This window comes from Portunus trituberculatus, chromosome 6 (genome assembly GCF_017591435.1).
Source record: "Portunus trituberculatus isolate SZX2019 chromosome 6, ASM1759143v1, whole genome shotgun sequence".
NCBI lineage: Eukaryota > Metazoa > Arthropoda > Malacostraca > Decapoda > Portunidae > Portunus > Portunus trituberculatus.
The window spans coordinates 2,333,889-2,361,388 of NC_059260.1; the positions used below are offsets into that span (position 1 = coordinate 2,333,889).

At 43.0% G+C, this 27,500-nt stretch overlaps 5 protein-coding genes and 2 long non-coding RNA genes across 12 annotated transcripts in view; 3 read left to right on the forward strand and 4 right to left on the reverse strand.

Moving 5' to 3' along the window:
* Nucleotides 1-2,888: 2,888 nt before the first annotated feature.
* On the reverse strand, nt 2,889-8,601 carry LOC123516903 (monocarboxylate transporter 9-like). Its single transcript, XM_045276664.1, has 6 exons — nt 8,061-8,601; nt 7,355-7,625; nt 6,652-7,193; nt 6,361-6,610; nt 5,941-6,135; nt 2,889-5,808 (listed from the first exon to the last, which is right to left on the reverse strand). The coding sequence occupies exons 1-6, from the start codon at nt 8,295-8,297 to the stop codon at nt 5,648-5,650; spliced, it is 1,656 nt and encodes a 551-aa protein (XP_045132599.1). The 5' UTR covers nt 8,298-8,601; the 3' UTR covers nt 2,889-5,647.
* Nucleotides 8,602-9,986: 1,385 nt separating this feature from the next.
* On the reverse strand, nt 9,987-16,219 carry LOC123518435 (monocarboxylate transporter 9-like). Of its 6 annotated transcripts, none has more exons than XM_045279284.1 (6): nt 14,866-15,316; nt 12,561-12,831; nt 11,630-12,463; nt 11,213-11,407; nt 10,956-11,092; nt 9,987-10,067 (listed from the first exon to the last, which is right to left on the reverse strand). In XM_045279284.1, exons 1-5 carry the CDS (start codon nt 15,136-15,138, stop codon nt 10,959-10,961), a joined length of 1,707 nt encoding a protein of 568 aa, XP_045135219.1. In that variant the 5' UTR covers nt 15,139-15,316; the 3' UTR covers nt 9,987-10,067; nt 10,956-10,958. The 6 variants fall into 6 exon arrangements, with proteins under 6 accessions (XP_045135219.1, XP_045135210.1, XP_045135194.1 ...); XM_045279275.1 differs by lacking the exon at nt 9,987-10,067 and adding an exon at nt 16,180-16,219 and having other exon boundaries at nt 10,322-11,092; nt 14,866-15,192; XM_045279259.1 differs by lacking the exon at nt 9,987-10,067 and adding an exon at nt 16,120-16,197 and having other exon boundaries at nt 10,322-11,092; nt 14,866-15,192.
* Nucleotides 16,192-22,946, forward strand: LOC123518519. The gene is made up of 2 exons (XR_006678807.1): nt 16,192-16,304; nt 22,440-22,946. It is a non-coding gene; the product is annotated as an uncharacterized LOC123518519 (long non-coding RNA).
* LOC123518472 (eukaryotic translation initiation factor 3 subunit J-like) lies at nt 16,413-21,797 on the forward strand. The gene is made up of 7 exons (XM_045279314.1): nt 16,413-16,483; nt 16,593-16,675; nt 18,529-18,651; nt 19,417-19,594; nt 20,345-20,503; nt 21,070-21,206; nt 21,610-21,797. The coding sequence occupies exons 1-7, from the start codon at nt 16,465-16,467 to the stop codon at nt 21,643-21,645; spliced, it is 735 nt and encodes a 244-aa protein (XP_045135249.1). The 5' UTR covers nt 16,413-16,464; the 3' UTR covers nt 21,646-21,797.
* Nucleotides 22,947-23,685: 739 nt separating the features above from the next.
* Nucleotides 23,686-27,500, forward strand: part of LOC123518488 (calmodulin-like protein 4) — a 21,570-nt gene continuing 17,755 nt past the window's right edge. Inside the window, exon 1 of the mRNA XM_045279315.1 lies at nt 23,686-24,513. The gene's annotated coding sequence lies outside the window, so the exon portion shown is untranslated. The remainder of the gene's footprint in view (nt 24,514-27,500) is intronic.
* LOC123518531 lies at nt 23,697-26,025 on the reverse strand. The gene is made up of 2 exons (XR_006678810.1): nt 25,359-26,025; nt 23,697-25,232 (listed from the first exon to the last, which is right to left on the reverse strand). It is a non-coding gene; the product is annotated as an uncharacterized LOC123518531 (long non-coding RNA).
* LOC123516910 (vegetative cell wall protein gp1-like) overlaps nt 26,554-27,500 on the reverse strand; it is a 2,617-nt gene continuing 1,670 nt past the window's right edge. The window contains exons 2-3 of the mRNA XM_045276678.1: nt 27,098-27,500; nt 26,554-26,862 (exon numbers count right to left, since the gene is read on the reverse strand). The exon at nt 27,098-27,500 is cut by the window's right edge and continues 762 nt beyond it. Of these exons, the coding sequence (XP_045132613.1) occupies nt 26,554-26,862; nt 27,098-27,500 (712 nt within the window). The remainder of the gene's footprint in view (nt 26,863-27,097) is intronic.

A 27,500-nucleotide genomic window follows, 5' to 3' on the forward strand; every position in this document is an offset into this window, starting at 1 on the left:
GGCCCCATTTAGAGTATTGCATTATTGTTATTATTATCATTATTATTATTATCATTATTGTTATTATTATTATCATTACTTATTACTTCTTCTTTCCTCCTCCTCCTCCTCCTCCTCCTCCTCCTCCTCCTCCTCAGCTGGTTCTCATCTCACGCTAAACGCAAAGTCATTCTTCTGTATCAATGACTTGGCTGTTTCCTTCTCCCTTCCCTCCCTCTCCCCCCTACCCCTCTCACCCATCTATCCCCTCTCTCCCCTTCCCTCTCCCTTCTTTGTTGTTTACTGATCGTATTTAGTTTCTTTTTTTAGCTTTCTTTGTCTTTATCTTTGTTTTTCTCTTCTTTGTTGTTGTTGTTGTTGTTTGTGTAAGTACGTATGTATGTTTATGTATTCATGTATGTTCTCTTTCTCTTATTCATTTATTTATTTATTTTATTTCTTCTGATATCATTATGTGTGTTTTTTGTAAAGTATTCATCAGTTTAATTTATTTTTCTAAACCTTTTTTTTTTTTCTTTTTGTGTGTGTGTGTGTGTGTGTGTCGTGTATGGTTTTCATTATTCTACTTATCATTTTTTTCTCTATTTTTGTCATTTTCCTGTGTGTGTTGTCTAAGGTATTCATTATTCTATTTATTTCCCCATATTTTCTTACCTTTCTGTGAGTGTTTTGTCAAGTACTCATTATTGTAAGCATTTCTTTATCTTATTTTCATCTTTTTATCTTTCATCATTGTTTTTTATATATATATATATATATATATATATATATATATATATATATATATATATATATACCATGTAGGCTTTTCGCAGGCATTTCTGGGCTAAAGGAGGCATTTCTTATCGTATTTGTGTGGCTAACTCTCAGACCTTCAAAAGAGGACTGACAACTAAATGAGCCTCTTCTTTTCCGTTTAATGTTGCCCTTGGCCAGCTTCCACCCTTACATAAAGAAGGTTATACTAATAATGTTCTTAATTTTTTTATATAACCGAGCCGTGACGCATCTCTCATTATGCAACTGACGCGGGAAACATCACAGCTGGACCGCCTCGTGATAACCAACACGTCTCCGTTAAAAAGATAAATAAACAGATCGATAAAACAAAATAAAAATGGCAGGGAGATTTTTATATACTAATTTCGCTGACTCTTCAAAACACACGGTCATTCTCTTGTATTTTTCCCCACGTGGACAGAAACGCTGTATTCTTTCACCATGACTTTTCCAAGGCCACAGAGAGGATTAGCTGGTTCTTAGGAGTGTTTCTATTATTATTAATGTAGAAATGTTAATCTGTCACTGCAATCACATAAATACTCTTTAGAACCAGTGTAACTTATTAAAAAGACCACGTATATATTTTTCAAGGCCACAGAGATGTTTATCCTGGTTCTTAGAAGTGTTTGTATTGTTATTAATGTAGAAATTTCGTTACTCTGTCATTACATTCACATAAATACTCTTTAGAATCAGTGTAACTTATTAAAAAGACTATGAATATTTTCCAGGGCCACGGAGATGATTAAAATTATTCTTAGGGGTGTTTCTATTATTATCATCATTAATGTAGAAAGGCTGTTAATCTGTCACATAAATACTCTTTAGAACCAGTGTGACTTACTGAAAAGACTAAGAATATTTCCAAGGCCACAGAGATTATTAAACAGGTATTTATGAGTATTTATATTGTCATTAATGTAGAAATTATGTTGATCTTCCAAGAATCACATAGAATTATCTTTAGAAGCAGTGCAACTTATTAAAAAGATTACGACTGTTTTCCAAGGCCACTGAGATGATTAAAATAACTCTTAGGAGTGCTTGTATCGTTGATAATGTGGAAATCTTATCAATCTGTCACTAGAACCGTAAAAGAAACATAATTTACTTTGATAAAAAGAGAAACTCGTCTGTCTTATTTCTCGTTGTTTGTTCTGTGATGATCAATTTTGGAAAGGTCTGCACATTTCTCTCTGTTTCCACAAGTACTGTATTAACGTTACTTGTTTTGTTGACACATTCATGGAGATTTTTTTTCTTTATTTTCATCTTTTCTTCTTCTTCTTCTTCTTCTTCTTCTTCTTCTTCTTCTTCTTCTTCTTCTTCTACTTCTTCGTCTTCTTCTCTCTGGCTCCGTCCTCTATGAACGTCTGTAGGAGAATCGTGCTGTTTTAAGGTAAACGTTTGTATTTCATGGCATGTGTTGAGTCTTCAGAGTATTTCATAATTATTAGTTTGTGAAAGTGTGGGTGTCTCGTTCTCATTTATTTGCTGAGCTAAGCATCTTTACACTTCAGTACAATAATAAGAATTCTTCACACACACACACACACACACACACACACACACACACACACACACACACACACACACACACACACACACACACAAACACACACACACGACATGAATTTCAAGTCTAGTCATAACAGATGAGAAAAAAAAAACGCGTAGTGTAGTGATTGGCAACTTAACACGCTCAGCTCACAAACGAGAGGGCCCCGGTTCGAGTTCCAGATTCGGCGAGGCAAATAAGTAAGCCTCTTAATGTGTAGCCTCTCTTCACCCAGCAGTAAATAGGTACGGGATGTAACTCAAGAGGTTGTGGCCTCGCTTTCCCGGTATGTGTTGTGTGTGATGTGTGATGTGGTCTCAGTCCTACTGAAAGATCGGTCTGTATGAGCTCGGCTCTATCCGTAGGGGAAAGGCTGGCTGGGTGACCAGTAGACAACCGTGGTGAATAACACACACACACACACACACACACACACACACACACACACACACGTCTGTTTGGGATTCAACTTGGCCATCATTCCTGGATGGCATTTCTAAATCTCCTAAAGCTATTTTAGGAGTATTAACGTTCAAGAAAAATATGATTCAACTAAACATTTATTTTCCTCTCTACCGTAGGATGACTACAAGTTCCATATGTACATAAATACTTCATTTTGATCACTGTATTCAATAGCAATGATAGTATTTTTACATTACAAGATCCTGCTCATAACACCAGAAGGAACCAAGTGAACCTGATACGTCCACCATTTACAACAACTCTGTTTCGCGATTCTCTTCTGTGCTTTGGCCCTGTCACGTCTGGAACTCCATACCCAATGAAATAAAACATGACCAAAACGGATGTACTCTGAGTAACTTTGAATATTAAAAGAAAAAAAAAATACAAATAAGAATTTTCTCGCTGAGCAACCACATGAAATGGAATCTCACACTTTACAGTACCAGTGTGTTGCATGCGAGCACCTTGTATAATGGTGTATGGGTACATATTGTGTGTATGTTTACACATATAAGAATAAGACCTGGAATGTGCTATATATGTGTATGTGTGTAAATGTGTATATGTTTGTATGTATGTATGTATTTGTATTTATATGTAGTTAGAGTTTTATGTCAAATGTATTACCTACTTGTAAGTATATGCGAAGTGTGTAAGTCGGGGCATAATGTTACTCTTTTTTTCAGTGAAGTTCCACATGGATGAAGTACTTTTTTTTTTTTTTATCTTGTTTAGTCATTTGGTCTGCTAAAGAGTTTTCTCTGCAGACCATAGGATATGTGATTATGTATGTACGTTGACCCTCGCTAACTCGGACTAATAGAGGAAAGATTGGTCCGACAAACGCGAATGTTCGACTTATACGAATTCCTCTCCCCACCCACACACACACACACACACACACACACACACACACACACACACATACACACACACAAATGATGGGCGGTTCAACTCGGACCTTAGGAGGGATTTATTAATTTAATTTGGGCGGGGATTAACTTTTTTTGGATTACTGTTGTTTCTCAGAAACCTTCAGACCCTGAATTACCAGATGGTGTAGTTGACTTTTTTTTCTATAATTAAGTACCCTTCTCACCAGGAAGCCATTTTAAAATGTCTCGTGCGGGTGCGTCATAGCATGACTCAAGCCCTACACACTACGTGACCAGGCCTCAATAGGGGAAGGCGCGTCCTTTACCTCTCTACTTTTTTTCAGAAATAACGTCCTTACAGGCATACATTAACGGGAATTAGAATAAAAAAAACTTCAACAGGAAAAGACAACAAGAAACAAACTTATAATTGCAAGACAGCTGTGGCTGACTTCACATTATCATTATCTCACTTCAACACACTAATAACGACTCAGCGAGTGTACAGTTCAATCGTAAAACGGCAGATTGCCGTACCGCTGCTGCTGGCTTCTTCAAAACCCTCACGCACGAGTGAATAATACTTTTCTAGAGAAGCAGATATTTCATGCATTATCGTCCTACCATGCTCCAGGAAGTTACCATGGTATACACAATCATATGCGAAAATTCTATGTTAATCAGATGAATACAAATAGCAAAATAAGAACGAAATTATAAAAAAAAAAAAAAAATCTTTAGGAGTGAATATCTCGAAGAATCATTTTCTACATTTCAAATTTTTTTACCAAATTGGTATAAATTCTGATCAGCTTTTGTTTGCTATCATTCTAACTACAACAAAAATGCAACGTTTTGTTTGAATTAAAATTTTGATAATGTCAATAGAAATTAAGATACAGAAAAGTGAAAATAAAAAATTTGAAGAAAAAAAAAAAAAAAAAAAAAAAAAGGCGGCGGGCAGTTCAACTCGGATTTTAGTCCCTGGTCGGTTAGAGTCCGACTTATCACAAAATCCGAGTTAAACGGGTCCGAGTTATCGAGATTCAACAGTGCATATATACATTGTGAGTTTTTCATGCCAATAAACTATTTGAAATTGAACACACACACACACACACACACACACACACACACACACACACACACACACACACACTCTCTCTCTCACAAAGGCGGTTCTTTATTGAATCAATTTTGTTCTTTTCAATTAGGAGACAATTTCCAAATATGATACATCATATTTGGAAATTATTTACTTACTTTTGGAACTAAACAAGTCCATTTTTATAATTTTCTAGGTTATTTGTGTCTTTTTGACCAAATGTTTCTTAGAACTTCTCACGCTAGTACCATTTGTCGAGTGTAGTCTGTGGAGGTGCGGCCGCCCCAGAAGTAACCCCTGGTGTCACTGTCACTGCTGTACTACGAGTCATAAAGGGACACATTATCAACGCCCTTCTGTGTCTGTGGCAAGACTCCCTGTCCAATGGCCAGTGTCTATAACAGAGTCAAATGTCCAGTGTTCTGTGTCTATAATAATGTCCAGTGTCTATAACAGTGTCCAGTTCAGCCGTAAACCAACAGATTGGCTGTCTAGTGTCTATAGTGTCCAGTGTCTATAATAGGTAGTGTCCAGTGTCCAGAGTCTGTAGTGTCCAGTGTCACTTTGATCTTAGCCAAAAGGCTATAATAGTGTCCAGTGTCCAGTGTCTATGATAGTGTCCAGTGTCGAGAATCCTGTGTCTATAATAGTGTCCAGTGTCTATAATAGTGTCCAATGCTCAGTGTCTATAACAGTGTCCAGTGTCTATAACAGTGTCCAGTGTCCAGTGTCTATAACAGTGTCCAGTGTCCAGTGTCTATAACAGTGTCCAGTGTCTAGTGTCTATAATAGTGTCCAGTGTCCAGTGTCTTTAATAGTGTCCAGTGTCTATAATAGTGTGCAGTGTCCAGCGTTGCCTCAAATGACGTGACTGATGACGCACGCCTCCCTCCTCAGCCGCCTGGCGTCCCTGGCCTGTGCCGCGGGCATGAGGAGCCACACAGCCGCGCTCACCAGGTCCAGGCCCACCATCACACACAGGCTCACGGCGTAGTTGCTCGTCAGGTCCCGGATCAGCCCTGTGGAAGAAAGCAGTGAGTCTCTCTCTCTCTGCAAATGATGTACTACATAAATTCATAAATACATACATTAGTTATAATCAAAGCGTCCTCACTGCTGCCTGCTGAGTGCTCAGTGTCTTCCATCCTTACCTATAAGCGGGCCTAGGGTGGGGAAGCCAACAGCCCCCGCCAGCCCCAAGATGCCAATGGTGGGTCTGAGGTTGTCCAGGCCCATGTAGTGGACGATGGAGAGGTTGAACATGCTGAGGGAGAAGCCCAGACCGAGGCCATACACCACGCCAGCCGCCATCAGCTGCCACACCTCTCTGGACAACACCACAGCCACTGCCGGAACAAAGACAAGGCTGGCACTGTTATTACTTACTACTGGGCTGGCTCTGCTCTGGCGGGCCACAGCCACCCTCGCCCTCCTCCTGCCGTGCTGTCAGTGAAGTATGTCAGTGTGGGAGCAATGCAATGCTGGAGTGAAGCAGTGCTGTCAGTGGCACTGTCGTGTGCAAAAGTGTCCGTCCGGACACTTCTGCACGCGACAGCGGCGCGTCTATCTACCTGCGATGCCTGACGCCCTGAGAACGTAGCCCAGCATGACGGACAGGCGGATGCTGAACATGCTGCAGTCAGCGAGCGGTGACACCACCAGGCGAGTGACGAGGTTGGTGATGCCCATCAGCGCGATGCAGCGGGCGGCGTCCTGCAGGCTGTAGTGGGCGGCCTTGGCCACAAAGGGAAGCATCATGATGAAGTTGAGTAAGGTTGTCTGTGTGAGTGCCACCGTCACTGCCAGGATGACACACCTCCACTGCCGCAGCACACCCACGTCTGTCCTGATCTTCTCCCGACACGCACCAGCGTCCTCCACATCATGGATACCTTCTTGCCACGGAGCCTCACACCCGATGGCGGCGCCTCTTCTGCCTCGTCTAACAAGAAAGCCAATCCGGTGGAGACTTCTGCTGACCCGCCGGACGCCACAGACCACGCGCTGCTGCTGAAGGACCCTCGCAGCCTCTGCACGGAGCGGTTCACCCCCCTCAGGGTGCTTCCAGGTGCCACGCTGTCCGCCTGTGGGAAAGCTTTATCGCCCAGCAGTGTACCCTGTTGTTGTGTCTGCGGAGCCTCCTGCGACAGACAGGGTTTCAAGTGCCACTTGATGGGGTGGAAGAAGGACATGGCAACCAGGCCATTGAGCAGGATGGCCCCGTGGATTAAGGTCGCGCCCTGGAGGCTATATTCGTCAAGCAAGTAGCGAAGGAAGGGTGCGAATATCATCTGTGTCACTGGTGCGCCAGCTACCAGGAAGGTGTTGGCCTTGCCACTCTTCTTGTCGAAGTAGGGCGGCAGGACTGAGAATGCAATGCCCACACTGAGGCCGGTGCTGAGGCCTGTGGCGGGACAAACACCACAGCCAGTCACCACAGGGTTGTGAGGAAATCATGGCAAGTGTGTGTGTGTGTGTGTGTGTGTGTGTGTGTGTGTGTGTGTGTGTGTGTGTGTGTGTGTGTGTGTGTGTGTGTATGTGTGGAGCAAGTCTGACACCCCTCACCTGCTAAGATGGAGAATGAGAAGTACAGGAAATAAATAGAAGGTGCAAAGCCAGACAGCGTAATGGCGATGGACGCCATCAGGACACTGGCGAAGCCCACAGCGCGCGTCCCAAACTCCTGGCACAGCGGGTTGGCGAGGATCATAGACATGTTCCACACCACCAGGAACAAGTTGTAGATCCAGGCGATGGTGGTGGACGAGGCGCCATTCCCAACCAGGAACCCGGAGAACATGATGCCGAAGCAGAACGGTAATGAGAAATACAAAGTCTGTGGAAGGGATAGGAGCGTCTTGAAGCTTTGTACATTACCTATTACCTACTATCTTTTTGTATGTTATAGCCTATAGCGCCTGTAGGTGTACTTCAAGAGTATGGGAAGTGCTTTCCAGCTTCCACCCATTAGCGGTGCAGGCAATTTTATAGTGGTACCCACATTAGGGCCTATATCACTACTCTTTGATGTAAGGCAATTCCACCTCCACCTAGAACCTGTGTATCATGGTAACATGTAGGTAACTTAAACCACTAGACAAATGACAACATTTCGAAACGGCACGTGGTGGGATTCGGACGTCTGTCCTAACCCACGTTCACCACCTTATCCGCTACGCTACCGTCTAACCTAGTTAGTTAGTTTCTGCACACACACACACACACACACACACACACACACACACACACTCTCTCTCTCTCAGTGACTCACGTTCACGATGAAGGTACCCAGGGCCACCATCCAGCCCCAGCCTCCGTCAGGTGCGCGGAACTTGCAGAGCGGGGCACTGTCTGGCTTTGTTCTCTCCTCGTCCTGCTCCTCACCACAATTTTCTCTCGCATCGCCTCGTCCCTCCACCGCTGCCTTCTCAGCCTCCTTCCCGCCGTCACCTCCACCACCACCACCACCATTGTTCTCTGCGTTCACATCCATCGCGCCTCTTTCCATGTTGTGTATTCTGTGTTCGTCTCTTGGATGAGATTAGACTGCACAATGAAACACCTTTGTGGTACAACGCCAATGCTTCCCTAAGTGTCTGTGTTGTAAGTGTTTTTTCACGGTTACTATGACAGATTGACCATATCTTCCACTGGTCACTTGTTCTGCATTGTACTGCGTTTCCGATGACTTTCGTTGTCTTTCCCTTCAAAACAAGCAATGCACGTCAGTATAACCTTGTATGGTACATGATAAACTGCTCACTGTACGTAGTCTCCTTCTCTCTCTCTCTCTCTCTCTCTCTCTCTCTCTCTCTCTCATATTAGTTATCATCCATCATATCACTACCACAACAGAGTAACCACCACACTGCACCACCACCACCATCACTACACACAATGTTAACACCACACTGCACCACCACCACCACACAGGACGACAACACTATACTGCACCACACTCACCACCACCACCACTACCACCACACAGGACGACAACACTATACTGCACCACACTCACCACCACCACCACCACCACCACACAGGACGATAACACTACACTGCACCATACTCACCACCACCACCACCACCACACAGGACGACAACACTATACTGCACCACACTCACCACCACCACCACCACCACTATCACAGGATGTTAACACTACACTTCACCTCTGTCACCACCGCCACCACCACCACCACCACACAGGACGATAATACACTGCACCCCTCTCACCACCACCACCACCACCACACAGGACGATAATACACTGCACCCCTCTCACCACCACCACCACCACCACACAGGACGATTACACACTGCACCCCTGTCACCACCACCACCACCACCACCACACAGGGTACTTAACACCATCCACTTTGCACCACCAACGAATCTGCACTGCATCACCACCACAGTGTTGAGCTGTAAAGGACATTGTAACACGCACATACGCACGCACACGCATACCACTAAATTAGTAAATAAACTCAGTATTTGAATCTCTCTCTCTCTCTCTCTCTCTCTCTCTCTCTCTCTCTCTCTCTCTCTCTCTCTCTCTCTCTCTCTCTATCTATCTCTCTCTCTCTCTATTCATCTACCTATCTACCTGTTTATCTATCTATTTATTTATCTCTCCTCCAGATTATCTCCCAATCTCTTTCTCTCTAGCCCTCCCCTTTCCCACTCTCCCTCTCCTCTCTCTGACCTTTTAACGAAGAGGCGGGTGTCTGTCTGTCTGTCTCTGTGTCTATCAAGCACAAGATCAATGTGTCATCATCATCATCATCATCATCAGTCACTATCACGTTGGATGGCTCGTGGTGTAAATGTAAATGCGCGCTTGCATGGCACGAAGAAGTGTCCCACCAGTGATGTTAACTTTTCTAGCCCACATTGTCGTACCGAACCACCAGAATTATCGTATTTTGCCTAATATTATCGTACATCCAAAGGAAAAATAATATACACACATCAGAACTGCATTATACACTGTATTGAACATTTCATTAATTTTCATTCATTTTCATAAGCAAATGACATACTGCACATGCAAAGGTTACACAAAGGTGTGTGTGTGTGTGTGTGTATATATATATATATATATATATATATATATATATATATATATATATATATATATATATATATATATATATATATATATATAATGAAAACTATATATTGATAAAAGCTTACGTACAGTGTCAATGTGCATGTATCTCCAAGGGGTCAACGTATCAGTCAATCGTCAGTCCATCACTCTCCGCAACACAACCTACACTGGAAAACCCTTATTATTTATTCCTTTATTTATTGTTGCCCATTAGTGCCACATAATGAGAATGTTTTGTTTTTTCATACCGTTATACGTCAAATAGAACATATGATAAGAGAAGGAAAACTCGCCCTTCACCATACTAACACTAAGAGTCACACTAATAAGATCATTTTGTCACTTGACACTGACTGTGACTGACAGCGTCTCTCCTTTTTCCTTCCCTCCCCAGTCCCCAGCCCCTCTCTCTCTCTCTGAAATGTTGACATCGATATTTTTTTCTTTACACAATTATTACAGTACCTTATTACAAATATAAAAAAAAAAATACTTTACCACTCAATTATCGTATATTGGTGTACGATTCTTACCTATGTATCGAACATCGTACAAACAGCCATATTATCGTACAAATACGATAATTATCGTACAATTAACATCACTGTGGACCCACCATGATGAAATGGGAAAGTTCCCAAAATATTGTACCGCACGCCAGCAGAACGCACGCCGAGCCTGCAAGGAGAGGATCTCCTCATCCAGTACAATTCCAATGGGGAAAACGCTCCGACAATCTTGTTGTTGGTGTTGGTGTTGGTAATGGTGATGGTGGTGTTGGTGTTTGCGTTTTTGGTGTTGGTGTTGGGCGCAACTAAAGCGTCCACGTCGCTCCGTGGAGCGAATGATTCGTGCGTCTGGCAGGGCAGGTCTTTATTTCCCGTCTCGTCATGGTGGGACACTTCTTCATGCCACACCGGGTTACGAAAGCTTACAGGGTCCCGAGAAAGTAATTAGCCTTTGAGGTACGTATGAAGTCCGTAAGTGTTTTGTGAACAGCTCTTAGCATAGATATATGCGGACTTCTGAAGGACTTACGAAATACTTAACTGTTTAGTGAATCCTGCCCCTGGCGTCCCTGGCCTGTGCCACGGGCATGAGGAGCCACACAGCCGCGCTCACCAAGTCCAGGGCCACCATCACCCACAGGCTCATGGCGTAGCTACTTGTCAGGTCCCGGATCAGCCCTGTGGAAGAAAGCAGTGAGTCTCTCTCTCTCTCTGCAAATGATGTACTACATAAATTCATAAATACATACATTAGTTATAATCAAAGCGTCCTCACTGCTCAGTGTCTTCCATCCTTACCTATAAGCGGGCCTAGGGTGGGGAAGCCAACAGCCCCCGCCAGCCCCAAGATGCCAATGGTGGGTCTGAGGTTGTCCAGGCCCATGTAGTGCACGATGGAGAGGTTGAACATGCTGAGGGAGAAGCCCAGACCGAGGCCATACACCACGCCAGCCGCCATCAGCTGCCACACCTCGCTGGACAACACCACAGCCACTGCCGGAACAAAGACAAGGCTGGCACTGTTATTACTTACTACTGGGCTGGCTCTGCTCTGGCGGGCCACAGCCACCCTCGCCCTCCTCCTGCCGTGCTGTCAGTGAAGTATGTCAGTGTGGGAGCAATGCAATGCTGGAGTGAAGCAGTGCTGTCAGTGGCACTGTCGCGTGCAAAAGTGTCCGTCCGGACACTTCTGCACGCGACAGCTCGTCTATCTACCTGCGATGCCTGACGCCCTGAGAACGTAGCCCAGCATGACGGACAGGCGGATGCTGAACATGCTGCAGTCAGCGAGCGGTGACACCACCAGGCGAGTGACGAGGTTGGTGATGCCCATCAGCGCGATGCAGCGGGCGGCGTCCTGCAGGCTGTAGTGGGCGGCCTTGGCCACAAAGGGAAGCATCATGAGGAAGTTGAGTAAGGTTGTCTGTGTGAGTGCCACCGTCACTGCCAGGATGACACACCTCCACTGCCGCAGCACACCCACGTCTGTCCTGATCTTCTCCCCGACACGCACCAGCGTCCTCCACATCATGGATACCTTCTTGCCACGGAGCCTCACACCCGATGGCGGCGCCTCTTCTGCCTCGTCTAACAAGAAAGCCAATCCGGTGGAGACTTCTGCTGACCCACCGGACGCCACAGACCACGCGCTGCTGCTGAAGGACCCTCGCAGCCTCTGCACGGAGCGGTTCACCCCCCTCAGGGTGCTTCCAGGTGCCACGCTGTCCGCCTGTGGGAAAGCTTTATCGCCCAGCAGTGTACCCTGTTGTTGTGTCTGCGGAGCCTCCTGCGACAGACAGGGTTTCAAGTGCCACTTGACGGGGTGGAAGAAGGACATGGCAACCAGGCCATTGAGCAGGATGGCCCCGTGGATTAAGGCCGCGCCCTGGAGGCTATATTCGTCAAGCAAGTAGCGAAGGAAGGGTGCGAATATCATCTGTGTCACTGGTGCGCCAGCTACCAGGAAGGTGTTGGCCTTGCCACTCTTCTTGTCGAAGTAGGGCGGCAGGACTGAGAATGCAATGCCCACACTGAGGCCGGTGCTGAGGCCTGTGGCGGGACAAACACCACAGCCAGTCACCACAGAGTTGTGAGGAAATCATGGCAAGTGTGTGTGTGTGTGTAGAGCAAGTCTGACGCCCCTCACCTGCTAAGATGGAGAATGAGAAGTACAGGAAATAAATAGAAGGTGCAAAGCCAGACAGCGTAATGGCGATGGACGCCATCAGGACACTGGCGAAGCCCACAGCGCGCGTCCCAAACTCCTGGCACAGCGGGTTGGCGAGGAGCATTGACATGTTATACACCACCAGGAACAAGTTGTAGATCCAGGCGATGGTGGTGGACGAGGCGCCATTCCCAACCAGGAACCCGGAGAACATGATGCCGAAGCAGAACGGTAATGAGAAAAGTAGAGTCTGTGGATGGGATAGGAGCGTCTTGAAGCTTTAACCTATACCTGCTACTACTACTACTACTAATAATAATAATAATAATAATATTACTTACTACTGCTACTACTACTACTACAGCAGGATGCCCACAACAGTAACTACTGTACACACACACACACACACACTTCAATCTCTCCCCATGATATCCCAAAGCGGAGGTGTCTCTGGCGTTTCATCTCTGTCAGTTTGAGGGATATGAGGAGGTACTATGCTGATTTCCCGTGGAATGAGTGCAAGTGGATCGTGATTTTGAGAGCGGTTGCCCAGCTCTTTCTATTATATCCAACATTTCAGAATCACTCATTTCTAAAACATCCTTTAGGAGGCTGATAAATCTTGATTAGGCGGGCTTGGGCTCCTTGACGGTCGGCCATCTTTGTTAAATTGATCTCACCATAAAATATTAAAGATAATCCACCTCCGGACGTGTCTCAAATCTAAGATAAGTTCAGGAGGTTAAGATGAAAACTAAGACAAATAGTTTGACTGAGACAAATTTACATAGACTATTTAAGATTCTTTGTTAATACTGCCCCTGAGTTTCCTTACTGAGTCTGAGCCATCCTCTTTTAGGGATTTTGGTGAAACTTTACTTATTACTTTAGACATTCAAAAGCCTTTGACAGAGTCTGGCACAAAGCTCTGATCTCCAAACTACTCTTCTATGGTTTCTATCCTTGTCTCTGCAACTTTACCTCAAGTTTCTTCTCACAATTTATGTTGCTGTTGTGGTAGACAGCCACTGTTTTCCTCTATCTATTAAAAGTGGTACTCCTCAGAGTTTTGTCCGGTCATCCACTCTCTTCATATTATTCATTAATCATCTTCTAAACGTAACTTCTTGCTCTATCCATTTCTACGCTGATGATACGAGTTCCATCCTACAGTTTTCTACGTCTTGCCAGAGACGAACAATCCTTCAGAAAGTTAACAGATTCTGCAGGGACGCCACAGAACGCCTACTTCTGATCTTCGTAAGATTTCTGATTGGGGCAGAGAAAACTTAGTAGTTAGTGTTTGTGCCTCAAAAACTCAACTCCTCCATCTATCAACTCAACACAACCTTCCACACAACTATCCCCTCTTCTTCAATGACACTCAACTGTCTCCCTCTTCTGCACTGAATATCCTCAGTCTGTCCTTTACTCATAATCTAAACTGGAAACTTCACATTTCATCTCCTGCTAAAACACCTGCAATGAAGTTAAGCATTCTGAGGCATCTCCGCCAGTTTTTCTCGCCCCTCTAGCTGCTAACTCTGTACAAGGGCCTTATCCCCCCATGTATGGAGTATTTGTCGCATGTATGGGTGGGGTGTTCCACTCACACAGTTTTATTACACAGGGTGGAATCAAAAGCTTTTCGTCTCATCAACTCCCCTCCTCTGACTGACTGTCTTCACCCTCTTTCTCACTGCCATATTATTGCATATCTTGCTATCTTCTTCGCTATTTTCATGCTAACTGCTCTTCTGATTTTGCTAACTGCATGCCTATCCGCTTGCTGCCTCGCTGCACAAGCCTTTCTTCTTCCTTCCGCTTCTTCTCTGTCATTCATACCTTGTTTTATGGGAAACTCTGGAACTCCCTATCCGCATCTGTATTTCCAACTTCCTACGACTTACCTTCATTTAAGAGGGATGTTTCGAGGTTATTTTTTATAATTATTATTATTATTTTATTTATTTATTTATTTATTATTAATTATATATATATATATATATATATATATATATATATATATATATATATATATATATATATATATATATATATATATATATATATTAATTTATTCATTCATTTTATTTATTTATTTATTTTTTTATTTATTTATTTATTTATTTTTTTTTTTTGCTATATCTCCGATCTGCAAAGGAACTGGCAATTAATTGGACCGTTTTTTTTTCATTTAATACTGCCCTTGCCGGCTTTTCCCTCTTACATAAACTCTCTCTCTCTCTCTCTCTCTCTCTCTCTCTCTCTCTCTCTCTCTCACGTTCACGATGAAGGTACCCAGGGCCACCATCCAGCCCCAGCCTCCGTCAGGTGCGCGGAACTTGCAGAGCGGGGCACTGTCTGGCTTTGTGCTCCTCTCCTCGTCCTGTTCCTCACCACACTTCTCTCTCGCATCGCCTCGCCCCTCCACCGCTGCCTTCTCAGCCTCCTCGCTGCTCCAGCTGGTGTGGGTGAAGGAGACAACAGCAGCACCACCACCACAAGCACTGTTCACTGGGTCTGTATCCGCCTCGCCTCTCTCCGTGTCATACATTCTGTGTTCGCCTCGTGGATGAGATTAGACAACGGGTGGGCGAACTTTTCAGTGCTAGGGACACATTAAAAAAAAAAAAAAATCTTAGAGCTCCGCATATTATACTAACACAAAATTATTAATATATACAATACAAAGTTAAAGGCTTGTAAAGAAAAAGCCACTCTCCCACACACGCGCACACCTGCTGGAGGAAAATGAATTACTCACAATATTACTCGGCGTTTTTTTTTTTTTTTTTTTATTAACTTTCTCAAATTTATCAACTCTTGGCGGGCCGCAGGAATTCCTTTGACAGGCTGTAGTTTGCCCACACCTGGGTTAGAAAACTGTGAATTTTCTCTATACTGCAACACCACTGCTTCCCAAAGTGTTTGTGTTGTTGAAGTGACGCAGATTTTAACCCTTCAGTACTGGGACACATTTTTACCATAAGATTTGTGTATAGTTAGACTATCTTATTGACATTAGGAAAGGTCTATGAAGGTCAGAAGATTAATGGCCACAGTCTTCACTATTTTAATCCCCCACATGAGTTTCTGAAGCTGTATAGAGTCACCAAATAGTCACCAGAAGGAATATGGAAACGCGTCATGGTACTGAAGGGGTTAAGTGTGTTTTCACGGTCACCATGACAGATTGACCTTATCTTGCACTGGTCACGTCTTGTTCTCTGTTTCCGGTGACTTCCGTTTTCTTTCTTTCCCGGTGACTTCCGTTTTCTTTCTCTTCAAAACACTCAATTAATGCACTTCAGTATAACCTTGCAAGGTACACGATAAACTGCTCACTGCACGTACTGTCTCTCTCTCTCTCTCTCTCTCTCTCTCTCTCTCTTGTTAGTTATCATCCACCACATCACTACCACAATAGAGTAACCACCACACTGCACCACCACCACCACCACTACCATCACACAATGTTAACACCACACTGCAATACTCTCACCACCACCACACAGGATGGTAACACTATACATACTGCACCACCACCACCATCACTACCACCACACACGATGCTAATATTTAAACACCACCCCACTTTGCATCACCACCGAATCTGTACTGCATCTCCACTACTCTCGTGCTGTAAATGGCACACACACGCACGCACACACACACCACTAATTATAAGATTACTCTCTCTCTCTCTCTCTCTCTCTCTCTGTATGTATGTCTATTGTCTCACTATAAACAAGGATACACAAGAAAACGATGTCTATGTCTGTCTGTTTGTCTGTCTCAAGAAGGGTGTGGGGTGTCCGTCTGTCCGTCTGTCAAGCACAAGATCAAGATACCACCACCATCATCATCATCAGCCACCATCATGTCGGACGTCTCGTGGGGTAAGTGCGCGCCTGCATGCCATACAAAATACCCTCCCACGCCCCTCACACTGCCTCCCGCGCCCTGTCCTTTGCTCCACATAACGCATACACTTCTCTTGACCCGCAGATGACGATGACTTCGAGCCCAAGAAGGCCACACCGGCGCTACCGTCCGACAAATGGGATGGGGAGGACGAGGACGATGTGAAAGTAAGAAATCATGGTTTTTATTCATTTATTTACCTTTCTATCCTTACCACGTGACCTGCAGGGGTGTCAGGGTGCTGCGGGGGGTCAAAGGTCACGTGGGGTCAGTTTTCGTAGTAGTGGTGGAGTTTTTCGGGTTCAAATTTCGTCATTGGTCAAATCGGTTAGGTTAGGTTGAGGAATATTCTAGTTTTATTCATATATCTGTGTTTTTAGTCGTATTTTTTGAGTTTCAGGGCTGTTAGGGTCACGTAGGGTCATTTTCCAGGGGTGTGTTGGTGAGTGTAGGGTCAAAATAGGCCAGATTGTTTCATTTTTCTCCATATTGTGTCCCTGTTATCCAGTTTAGGGGTTTGCGGTCACGTGGGGAGGTATGTTCTTATCCCTGTTGGTCACCTTAGGGAATTTTAGCGACGGGTTTGCTTTTTTTCATGCCCGAGGTGAAATTGAGCAGTGGTTTGGGTTTTTAGTCATTTATCTTCATTTTTTTATTCTTATTTATTCATATTTGTGCATTGTTTCCTTTTTTCCATCTTGTTGAGAAAAGAATGTGTGTTTTTGGCTCCGTTTTCTATTTGGAGAGAGATAGAGAGAGAGATTGTTCATAATGTTTAAAGAGAAAGAGAGAGAGAGTATTGTTCATATTGAGAGATAGAGAGTATTGTTTATAATATTTAAATAGAAATAGAGAGAGAGAGTATTGTTCATAATGTTTAAATAGAAAGAGAGAGAAGTATGGAAGAGAGGGAAATGAAAGAAAGTAAGAGAAGAGAGAAATGAAAGGTAAAGAAAGAAATTGAGCCATGGTGGAAGGTTTGGGTGGTAGTGGTGGTGTGGAGGAGAGGTGGAGTGTTGCAAATGTGGTGGTGGAGGATTGAGAAGCGGCACGTCTAAATACTATCGGAACACTATCGGAACAGAAATACTATCGGAACACTACTATCGGAACACAAAAAGTGACCAATTATGGATAAATATACAAGAAATCAAGTTAGTAATGGGATGTAAACGTTGCTAAGAACATGAACAATTAAGAATTAATAATTACATTGACTTTTTTGCCTCTATATGCCAAGGGTGAGTGTGATCAAAAAGGCCATAAATTGGAAGTCTCAAAAATTACCTGATTTAATAAAGACACTTTACAGTGTGGCTAATATTTGAATGCTGGACCTACGACGGGCTCTCTTTGGCATGGGAAATTATGTCCTCCACCCTTCCCTACATAAGAAATTCTATGTTGGGCATGCCCACTGGAAAAACAAAAGTGAAGATGACAAAAAAAAACTTTTCTCAGCATTTTGCACTTACAAGAAACAGCAAATTCCTAAAATGGTAACCTCCACTGACGGTGAATTCAAAGTTCCAAATGTGGGTGGTATTGCCAAAAACCTGGCCAGCGAGACGACCCAGGGCAGAAAGAGCAGCACCAAAAAAATAATGCAATACACCTTTCCTATGGTACACCTACCACCAAATCACTATGGTTCCCAACAAAGTCAATGTAATTATTAATTCTTAATTGTTCATGTTCTTAGCAACGTTTACATCCCATTACTAACTTGATTTCTTGTATATTTATCCATATTTGGTCACTTTTTGTGGTCTGATAGTAGTGTTCCGATAGTATTTCTGTTCCGATAGTGTTTAGACGTGCCCATTGAGAAGTAATGGTAAGGAAAATGAAGGAGAGAGAGAGATGGAAAAGTTGTAATACCGTTGAGAGAGAGAGAGAGAGATTTCATTTTGTAATACTGATGTAAGAAAAAAAAAAAAGAGATAGAGAGATAATTTCAAAGTACTTAGAGAGAGAGAGAGAGAGAGAGAGAGAGAATGTACCTCCCTAACCCCAACAGGACAATTGGGATGACGAAGAGGATAGGGCGCTGGCCGCCAACTCCACCGCCACCACCACCACCACCACCACACAAGTCAAGAAGAAAAAGAAGAAACTCGGTGACATAATAGCAGAGAAAGAGGTGAGTGGTGACCTTACCTGACCTAATCTAATGTGTGACCTCTCGTGACATAGGTGGAAATTCTCGCTGGGAAGACACCTGCCTCTGACACCTTTGCCACAGATGACCTTGGCAGAAAGTCTTGTTTATCTTGCTAATTGCCTGACCTTACCTAACGTGACCTAATGTGTGACTTTATTTTATTTGCCATTCCATTTTTTCTTGCTTTATTCTTATTTCTATTGACTTTTTACTTAACCTAACCTAACCTAACCTAACCTAACCTGTACCTAACTTAACCTAACCTAACCTAACCCTAACCCAACCTGTACCTAACCTAACCTAACCTAACCTGTACCTAACTTAACCTAACCTAACCTAACCCGTACCTAACCTAACCTAATGCGTAGCTAACTTAACCTAACCTTATCTTATCTTAATGTGTCTGACTTAACTTTGTGTGACCTAACCTAATGTAACATATATTTGCATTACTGAGAGAGAGATACAGAGAGGAAATAAATAAAAAGGAAATGAAAAAAATGAGAGAGAATAAAAGAAATGAAATAAGAAAGAGAAATTGAAAGAAAAGAGACAGAGAAATTAAAAGGAAAAGAAAAAGAAACAAAAATAACTGAAAAACAAAGGAAAAGAGAGAAATTGAAAAATTAAAGAAAATGAGAGAGAGAGAGAGAGAGAGAGAGAAAAACACTAAGTTATTCCTTCTATAACCTAACAATCTTTCCACCACCACTACCACTCACCCACCCCCCCATCCACCCACAGGCTAAGCAGCAGGAGGAGGTGGAGCGGAGGCGGAGGGAGCTGGAGGAGAGGGCGACCAAGAGCACACTGGAGGGCCAGCTGGCGGAGAAACTCAGACTACAGAAGGTGCAGGAGGATGCCGACCTCCAGCTGGCCTCAGAGCTGGTTGGGGACTCCACCTCTTCCACGCAGGACGATGGTGTGTGTGTGTGTGTGTGTGTGTGTGTGTGTGTGTGTGTGTACGGTTGCCAGCCTTCCCCCATTATGGCGCAAGCTCAGACCTCATAGACCGATCTTCAGGTAGGACTGAGACCACAACTCACTCCACACTCCTCCAGTTACATCCCGTACCTATTTACTGCTACCTCAACACACCCTACACATTAACACCTGCGCCCATTTGCCTCGCCTCATCCGGGACTCGAACCCAGGCCCTCTCTGTTGTGAGCTGAGTGTGTGTTGTGTTTTGTTTTATTTTCTTTCTATTTATTTTGTATTTGTTTTTAATTTACGTATCTGGTTTGCTTGTTTTTCTTTTTTATTTAATTATTTTTATTGTTTGTGTGTTTTTCTGTTTTTGTTTTGATATTTTGTTTCTTTTTTTTCTTGTTTTGTTTTCAGAATCTTTGTTTTTTTGTTGTTTTGTTTATTTTTTGTTGTGTTATTATCTTTATTTTATTTACTGATTTTATTTGTTATTTTGTTTCTTTATTTTTATTTTCCCTCCTTTTTGTTTGGTACTTGTTTACTAATGGTTTGTTTCTGTGTGTGTGTGTGTGTGTGTTTATGTTTACTATTGTGACAAGGTAGAGGAGTGTTTTCCTTATCTTATTCTTCTTTCTTTCCCTTCCTTCCTTCCTTTCCCTTCCCTTCACTTTCCTTTCCTTCCCTTCCCTTCCCTTCCCTTCCCTCCACACCCACACTCACCCTCTCCTCCACCACCCCGCAGACTGCCGCCTGCTGGAGGGCGTGGACCTGAGCACAGCGGAGGGCCTGTCTTCCCTGCGGCGCTCCCTGGTGGCCAAGATCAGGGAAACAGACCGTCTGGAGAAGCGACCCGCGTATATAGCCTTCCTGGAGGACCTGGTGCGGGACCTCTGCCAGAACGGTGAGTGGCAGGGCTGGGAAGGGACTGGCAGGGGCTGGGAAGGAGGTCTGGAGGAGGGGCTGGGAGGCTATGAGAGATTGAAAGAGTCTGGGATAGGAGTGTTTGGGGGCTGGCAGGGGGCTAGAAAGGTCTGGAGGGAGGGTCTGGGAGAAGCTATGAGAGATTGAGAGAGTCTGGGATAGGAGTGTGTAGGGGCTAAGAGAGACTGGATTCTTGGATAGGGTCTGGAAGGGAGTAAGAGGGATGGGAGGGTCTGGGAAGGTGGTAGGAGGAGCTGGAAGAGGTTAGAAGGGTCTGGAAGGGGCTAGGAGAGGCTGGAATGGACTAGGAGAGTGGGAGAGGTTGGAAAGGGGCTTGTGATTGTAGCTAACCTAACCAACCACCACTACCACCACCATTATTATCCCACCACTGCCACCATTCTAAGCTAACCTAACTCATGCCATCACCACCACCATCACCTCCCTAACCTAACCTAACCAGTACCACCACCATTATAACCAAACTGTTACCATTATTACCACCACCACCACTCTAACCTGCCCCCCCTTTCTGCCACCCTACAGTGGAGGTGGACGAGGTGAAGAAGGTGACTGGGGTGCTCAATACTTTGTACAACGAGAAGATGCGCGCCAACAAGCCCAAGAGTAAAAAGAAGCAGCTGGGCAAGGCTAAGCTCAACGTAGGATCTGGCCCTCTGGTGGTGAGTCAAGGAGTTACTCTGTTGGTGTATTTATTTATTTAGTGTTGAACCTCGATAACCCGGACCATGATGGCTATTTATGTCTATTTATTGTGCTTATTTGTTTATTTTGGCCCTCTGGTGGTGAGTCAAGGAGTTACTCTGTTAGTTTATCTGTTTATTAGTTTATTTTATTAATTTTGGCACCTCATGCAAATAAATAAATAAATAAATCGCTTTGTTCCAGGACATGATACTGTAGTGCCATTATTGATTTATTTCATTATTACACTACATAAAAAAAAGTTCTGGTACATTTATAGAAAGATGAATTATTAGTATTATATTTGATCTTGTTAATATAGACTGGTTTGATTGAGTGGCCGGTGTGTGCTAATCCATTTTCTTTCTGTCTTTTTTACAGGATGACTTTGCCGCAGAATATGACGATTTTATATAGTGCTGAGTGGTGTTAGTAGATTAATATTGTTGCTCTTCCTCCTCCTCCTCCTCCTCCTCCTCCTCCTCCTCCTCCTCCTCCTCCTGTAACTCTTCTGCTACCTCTAATGTGATTCTTGTTCTTATCTCTCTCTCTCTCTCTCTCTCTCTCTCTCTCTCTCTCTCTCTCTCTCTCTGGTTTTTCTTTGTTTTTTTCTCTATTTCTCTCTTTCTCTTTTTCTTCTTTCTTCTCTTTCTTCTTCTTGTTTTGCTTCTTTTTACTTTATTTTGTTTTATTTCTTATTTATTTTTCTTGTTTTTTATTATGCTTGCTGGCTTAGAGAAAGAGAGAGAGAGAGAGAGAGCGAGTGAGCGAGAGAGAATAAATTGATATGGTTTCTATATTTTGTCATTTCTTTCTCCCTTTTCTTCCTCCTCCTCCTCTTCTTCTTCCTCTTCCTCTTTATCCTCTTTTGAATTTAGTTAATTAATCAAAACTAATTAAGTGTGACTATTATTATTATTATTATTATTATTATTATTATTATTATTATTTTGCCTTTTCTATTTTCTTTTTCTTTCTCTTCATCTTGTCTTTCTTACTCTCTTCCTCTTATTTATCTTTGTCTTTCTTGCATTTTTTCTTTTTCTTTCTTTCTCTTTTCTTTCTTTTCCCTTCTTTTCTTCCTTTCCTTGTTTTAATGGAGACTTACAGATTTCGATGTGTTGTTGTCATGTCTGTCTGTCTGTTTGTCTGCCTGTCAGTCTGTCTGTTTGCATATATACAACTTGTGGCCTTATAGAAGAAAGAGATAGCTCTCTCTCTCTCTCTCTCTCTCTCTCTCTCTCTCTCTCTCTCTCTCTCTCTCTCTTCCATTGATTAGTAAATGAGATAAATATGAATTTTAATAAGCAAAACAGAAAATTAAAAATGGCAAAAGATTTTAAAACGCTTTGCTTTCTGTTGATTTCATTTTTTATTGTTAATTTAATGAAAGCAAGCAAAAAATATTTAAAATAAAAATATATATAAAGAAAAAAGCAGAGGTCGGATAAATATACAAAAAAAAGAAAGAAAACAAAACAAAACAAATTTATTTACCAACAACAAAAATAATGATGGAAAAAAAAAGAAGAAAACTTATTACATTTTTTTTTATATATATTTACTCACCACCACCACCACCATCACTACTACTTCTATTACTACTACTACTACTACTACGCTGCCGCTGCTACCGCCGCTGCTGCTATAATGAATTAGGAAGGTTATTATTATTACCACGTGACTAATAATAATAATGCATTGCTGTTTGTTAAGCATCTTGTGTTTCTGTGACCTTGGTGGAGGGAAGCTGGATGAAGGAAAGAAGGTGAAAAGAAGGTGGATGAGGAAGAGGGTGAAAAGGTGGATGAGGAAGGAAGAGGGTGAAAAGAAGATGGAGGGAAGAGGGAGAAAAAGGTGGATGAGGAAGGAAGAGGATGAAAAGAAGGTGGATGAGGAAAGGAAGAGTGAAAAGAAGGTGGATGAGGAAAGAAGAGGGTGAAAAGGTGGATGAGGAAGGAAGAAGGTGAAAAGGTGGATGATGAACTAAATAAATTATGGGAAAATGAGAAAAAAAATAAATGATGGGTAAATGAGGAAATTATAAAGAAAAGAGGAAATTTGGAAAATAAAAACAAATGATGGGAAAATGAGGAAATTAAAGAGAAATTATGGGAAAATGAGGAAATTATACAAAATGATGGGAAAATGAGAAAAATATAAAGAAATGATGGGAAAATGAGAAAATTATAAAGAACTGATGGGAAAATCGAAAATTATAGAGATGATGGAAAAATTAGGAAACTATAAAGAAATGATGGAAAATTTAGGAAGCTTTAAATAAATGATGAGAAAATTAGGAAACTAAATAAATGATGGGAAAATTTGAAAACTAAATAAATGATGGAAAAATATAAGGAAACTATAAAGAAATGGACGTTGATTATGACATAAATGGTGTGCTTGTATACTGCAGGTAAAGGTGGAAGGGAAGGAAACATAAGGGTAATTCAAATACAAAACACTAATTAAAATATCACTTCTTTTATTATAAACTCGCTACAAATGACTGGTTAGGTTAGTCCTGGCAGTAAGGCACGCAATTATTAGATATTTCTTATTGTATTTACATGAAGAACATCACTATCAACAAACTGCCTAAACGTTTTATTTATTTATTTATCATTATTTTTTATCGTTAATTTTTTGGCCAATAAAGATGGATAGCTGTTATTTTATTTATCTATTTTTTCTAAGGGCGTCCTTAAGTGATTTTTAAACCATTCATAATTTTGACAGAAAAAATGGTAGGCTCGTATAAGAAAACAAAATAAATGTACGTAAAAATTGAATAAATAAAATGTTAGGCAGTTTGTTTAGGTAGGAGTGATAATGAGCAATTTTTTTCCAATCTCTGTGTCTTTTCCTTCCTTTCCTTGGCATGACGTACCAACATTTCCCTCAACATAAAACACGACCATAAAAATAAATAAATAAATAAATGTATTCCTCTGGGGCTTAACACTCACTAAATCACATCATCAAGAAAATAACCAGTAAAAATTTCTACACGTGTTTCTAAAGATCAAAATGCCACTGTGATAAATAAATAGATAAATAAATGAAGCGTAAATGTTTATAGTCTCGTACCCCCCGCGTGCCAGTGTCAAAAGGCGTGTATTGTAAGAGAAAGAGTCTATTACATTTTATCCGCCGACATCTGCGTGAATTCACCTCCTGCAGTGTAATTCTTGCAACACCCAAGGAGATTCACCACCAGGGAGGAAGATTTGGCGGGAAAAATGGAGTGAGAAGCGATGGACTGACGGAATATATGACAAATAAGTAAGTAATTTCCATCCATCCTTGTTGACTCATTATTGCTTCCTCATCCTTCCTCTTCCTCTTCCGTAAGTAACAAACAAGTCAATAAACACTTACAATAGTATAATTTGTAACTTCTAAAAGGTGCTGATACTTATAACTTAAGTGTAAAGTTAAATAAGTGCATGTTTTGTGAGCAGTGGTTCTGAAGCAGTGAAGCTCCGCCGACTCGCTACATACTGTTCAGTGGCTCGAGTGACGTGACGCGGGTTTTTGTGTTTTAACGATTCCAAGGACACGTTAACAATATTTTAGCATTATTAACACGAGAAACTCATAATAACACCTCTTAGTCATCTCTGTGGCCTTTTAAATCAGTTATGGTGAAGTGACACGGGTTTTAAGTGTTTTAACGATTCTAAGACAAGATTAACAATATTTTAGCATTATTAACACGGAAAACACACTTAATAACACTTCTTAGTCATCTCTGTGGCCTTAGAAAATAGTTATGGTGAAGTGACACGGGTTTTTTTTTAGTGTTTTAACGATTCCAAGATAAGATTAACAATATTGTAGTATTATTAACATGAAAAACTCTTAATAACATCTCTTAGTCATCTCTGTGGCCTTTTAAATCAGTTATGATAAGTGACACGGGTTTTTAAGAGTGTTTTTGTGGTTCTAGTGACAGATTAACATTTCTTCACTGTTAACACGAGAAACCGTCTTGGGAACACCTCTGTGGCCTGGCAAAACAGTCGTGGTGAAGTGACGCGGGTTTTTAAGGGTATTTTAACGTTATTAGTGACATTAACAACATTTTTTTTTTTCACTATTAACACGAGAAACCGTCTTGGGAACACCTCTTAGTCATCTCTGTGGCCTTGCAAAACAGTGTTGGTGAGAGAGCGGAGTGTTTCTATTCGCCTTTTTTTTTGCCTTACTGTAATTTAATATGCTCACTTCTATCACTAACTCTAAAGTAAATGAATGCCTCTTGTAAATTTTCTGTCAGTGCTAATAAAATATTTTCACAACACGTATTAAAAGCAGAGCCATTGTCATTATTATTATTATTATTATTATTATTATTATTATTATTATTATTATTGATGTTACTGGTCTCATAATGCCTCGTTTTCTGTTACAATGGCTGACTGCTCCATTAGTACACAGGTAAGCTAATAAGTACATTTAAGTAGGTCAGTCTTAAGGCGCTAAGCAGATAAGTAAGGTGTTTGATTCCTTATAAGTGAGGTGAGGAAAGTGTTAAGTACTGATACACTTCTCCTTGTCTCTACTTGTGTTGATAAGTAAATAAATAAGTAAATAAATACATAGATAAGTGAATAAATACTTAAATAAGTGAATAAATAAGTGAGTAAGTCCATAAATAAGTGTTTTAAGTAAATAAGTAAGTGTCAATACGTGTTTTCTTTCTTTTTCTTTTTATCTTTCTTTCTTTCTTCCTTCCTTTCTTTATTATTGAGTTCTTTCTTATTTTTCTTTCTATTCTCTTGCTTTTTTTCCTTTTTTTCCTTCTTTTCTTCTATTCCTTCTTTGTTTTCTTTTGTTTTCATCTTTTTCCTTTCATTTTCTTCGCTCTTCCTCAATTTCTTTCCTTCTTTTCATTCACCACATCTTTTCATTACATTTTCTTTATCAATCTTTTCTTTTTTCCTTCTTTTCCTTTCACATTTTTCTCTAACTTTCTTTTTTCATTCTTTTATTTTATTCCTTCATTCCTTTCTTTTTGTCTTCCTTTAGTCCCTTCATTAGTCCTTTTTTTCTTTTCTCTCTCTCTCTCTCTCTTTCCCCTTCCTCCCCCTCTCCCTTCCTCTTCCCTCCCCGTCAGTAGCACAACACATGGGGGAGGGGGGGCAGTGTTCAGGTCACAAGGGGCGGCTCTCGTCACTGCATAGGTACTCATTGGAAGGGTTGTAGGGGGTGTGGGGGGCCGTGTATGGGGTGTTGGGCGGGTTTTGGGGGTGTATCAGTGTTTTGGGGTGTTTTTGTGTGTTGAGGTGTGTTTGGTCGGGTTTTGGTGCGGGCGTGTGTCTAGGCGAGTGAGGGCGCCTGCATCCAGTAACTCTTCACCACGTCCGGCGCCTCCACGTTAAGCCGGGACGTGTACTTGACCAGCCCACGCCCGCCGCCCGCCACGCCCATGCGTCGCTCCACCTTCTCCTGCGTGGGCGTGAGGGTGGGCACCTCGGGCGTGTTCTCCTGCACGTAGGACACCACGGGTTCCTTGGGCGGGTGCTGCGTGCCGCCCACCGCCACCCACCCGCTGTACGACGCCTCGTCCAGCACGGGCGGCCGGAAAGACCCCAGGTCTAGGGGCGCGTCAGGGATGTGGCTCAGGGCCTGGGGGCGCGGTGCGGCGGGCGCTGCTGGTGCTGGCAGTACTGGTGGTGGTGGTGGGCGTGGTGGTGGTGGTGGTAGTGGTGCGGGCGTGGCGGTAAACTGGGCTCAGTACGCGTGCCGCGGTGGACGACACGGGCGTGGTGGTGGTGGTGGTGGTGGTGGTGGTAGGCGTGTTGGTGGTGGTGGTAGGCGTGTTGGTGGTGGTGGTGGGCGTGATGGTGGGTGGAGGGCGGGCCAGCAGGGCAGGGCGGGGACGCTTAGCCTTGTTGCGGGGCGGGGGCGGGTTTGGGCGTGACCCGAGACCCAGCAAAGACCAGAGGGCGTTGGGCGGGGGCGTGCTGGTGGGCGCCAGCACCCTACGCGCCAGCTGTGGGCGTGGCGGCGGAGGCGGCATGACCAGCGGCACGGGCACGGGGATGAGGGGACGACCTCCGCCCGCCCTGTCCACGCCGCCCACGCCTGGGGGGAACTTGAGCCGCGCCGCCACTAGTGCCTCCTTGTCCTGCCTGCTGACGGGACCGCTCACCGCTCCACTCACCAGCCCCGCCACGCCCGCGCCGCCACTCTTTTTGCCCACGGCCTTCTTGGGCATGGCGGGCGGCTTGGCCACCTTCTTGCCCTCAGACGCGGGTGTGGGC

Coding starts and splice junctions, on each gene's coding strand:
- LOC123516903 (XM_045276664.1), bottom strand. CDS start 8,297: ATGGAAAGAGGCGCGATGGATGTGAACGCAGAGAACAATGGTGGTGGT. Junction 6,611..6,651: donor TGTGGAGGACGCTGGTGCGT/GTCGGGAGAAGA, acceptor GTGCTGCGGCAG/TGGAGGTGTGTCATCCTGGC. Junction 6,136..6,360: donor CAGGGCGTCAGGCATCGCAG/GTAGATAGACGC, acceptor TTGTTCCGGCAG/TGGCTGTGGTGTTGTCCAGA.
- LOC123518435 (XM_045279284.1), bottom strand. CDS start 15,138: ATGTATGACACGGAGAGAGGCGAGGCGGATACAGACCCAGTGAACAGT. Junction 11,408..11,629: donor CAGGGCGTCAGGCATCGCAG/GTAGATAGACGA, acceptor TTGTTCCGGCAG/TGGCTGTGGTGTTGTCCAGC. Junction 11,093..11,212: donor CACCCTAGGCCCGCTTATAG/GTAAGGATGGAA, acceptor TTTCTTCCACAG/GGCTGATCCGGGACCTGACA.
- LOC123518472 (XM_045279314.1), top strand. Junction 16,676..18,528: donor AGGACGAGGACGATGTGAAA/GTAAGAAATCAT, acceptor TAACCCCAACAG/GACAATTGGGATGACGAAGA. Junction 19,595..20,344: donor CTCTTCCACGCAGGACGATG/GTGTGTGTGTGT, acceptor ACCACCCCGCAG/ACTGCCGCCTGCTGGAGGGC.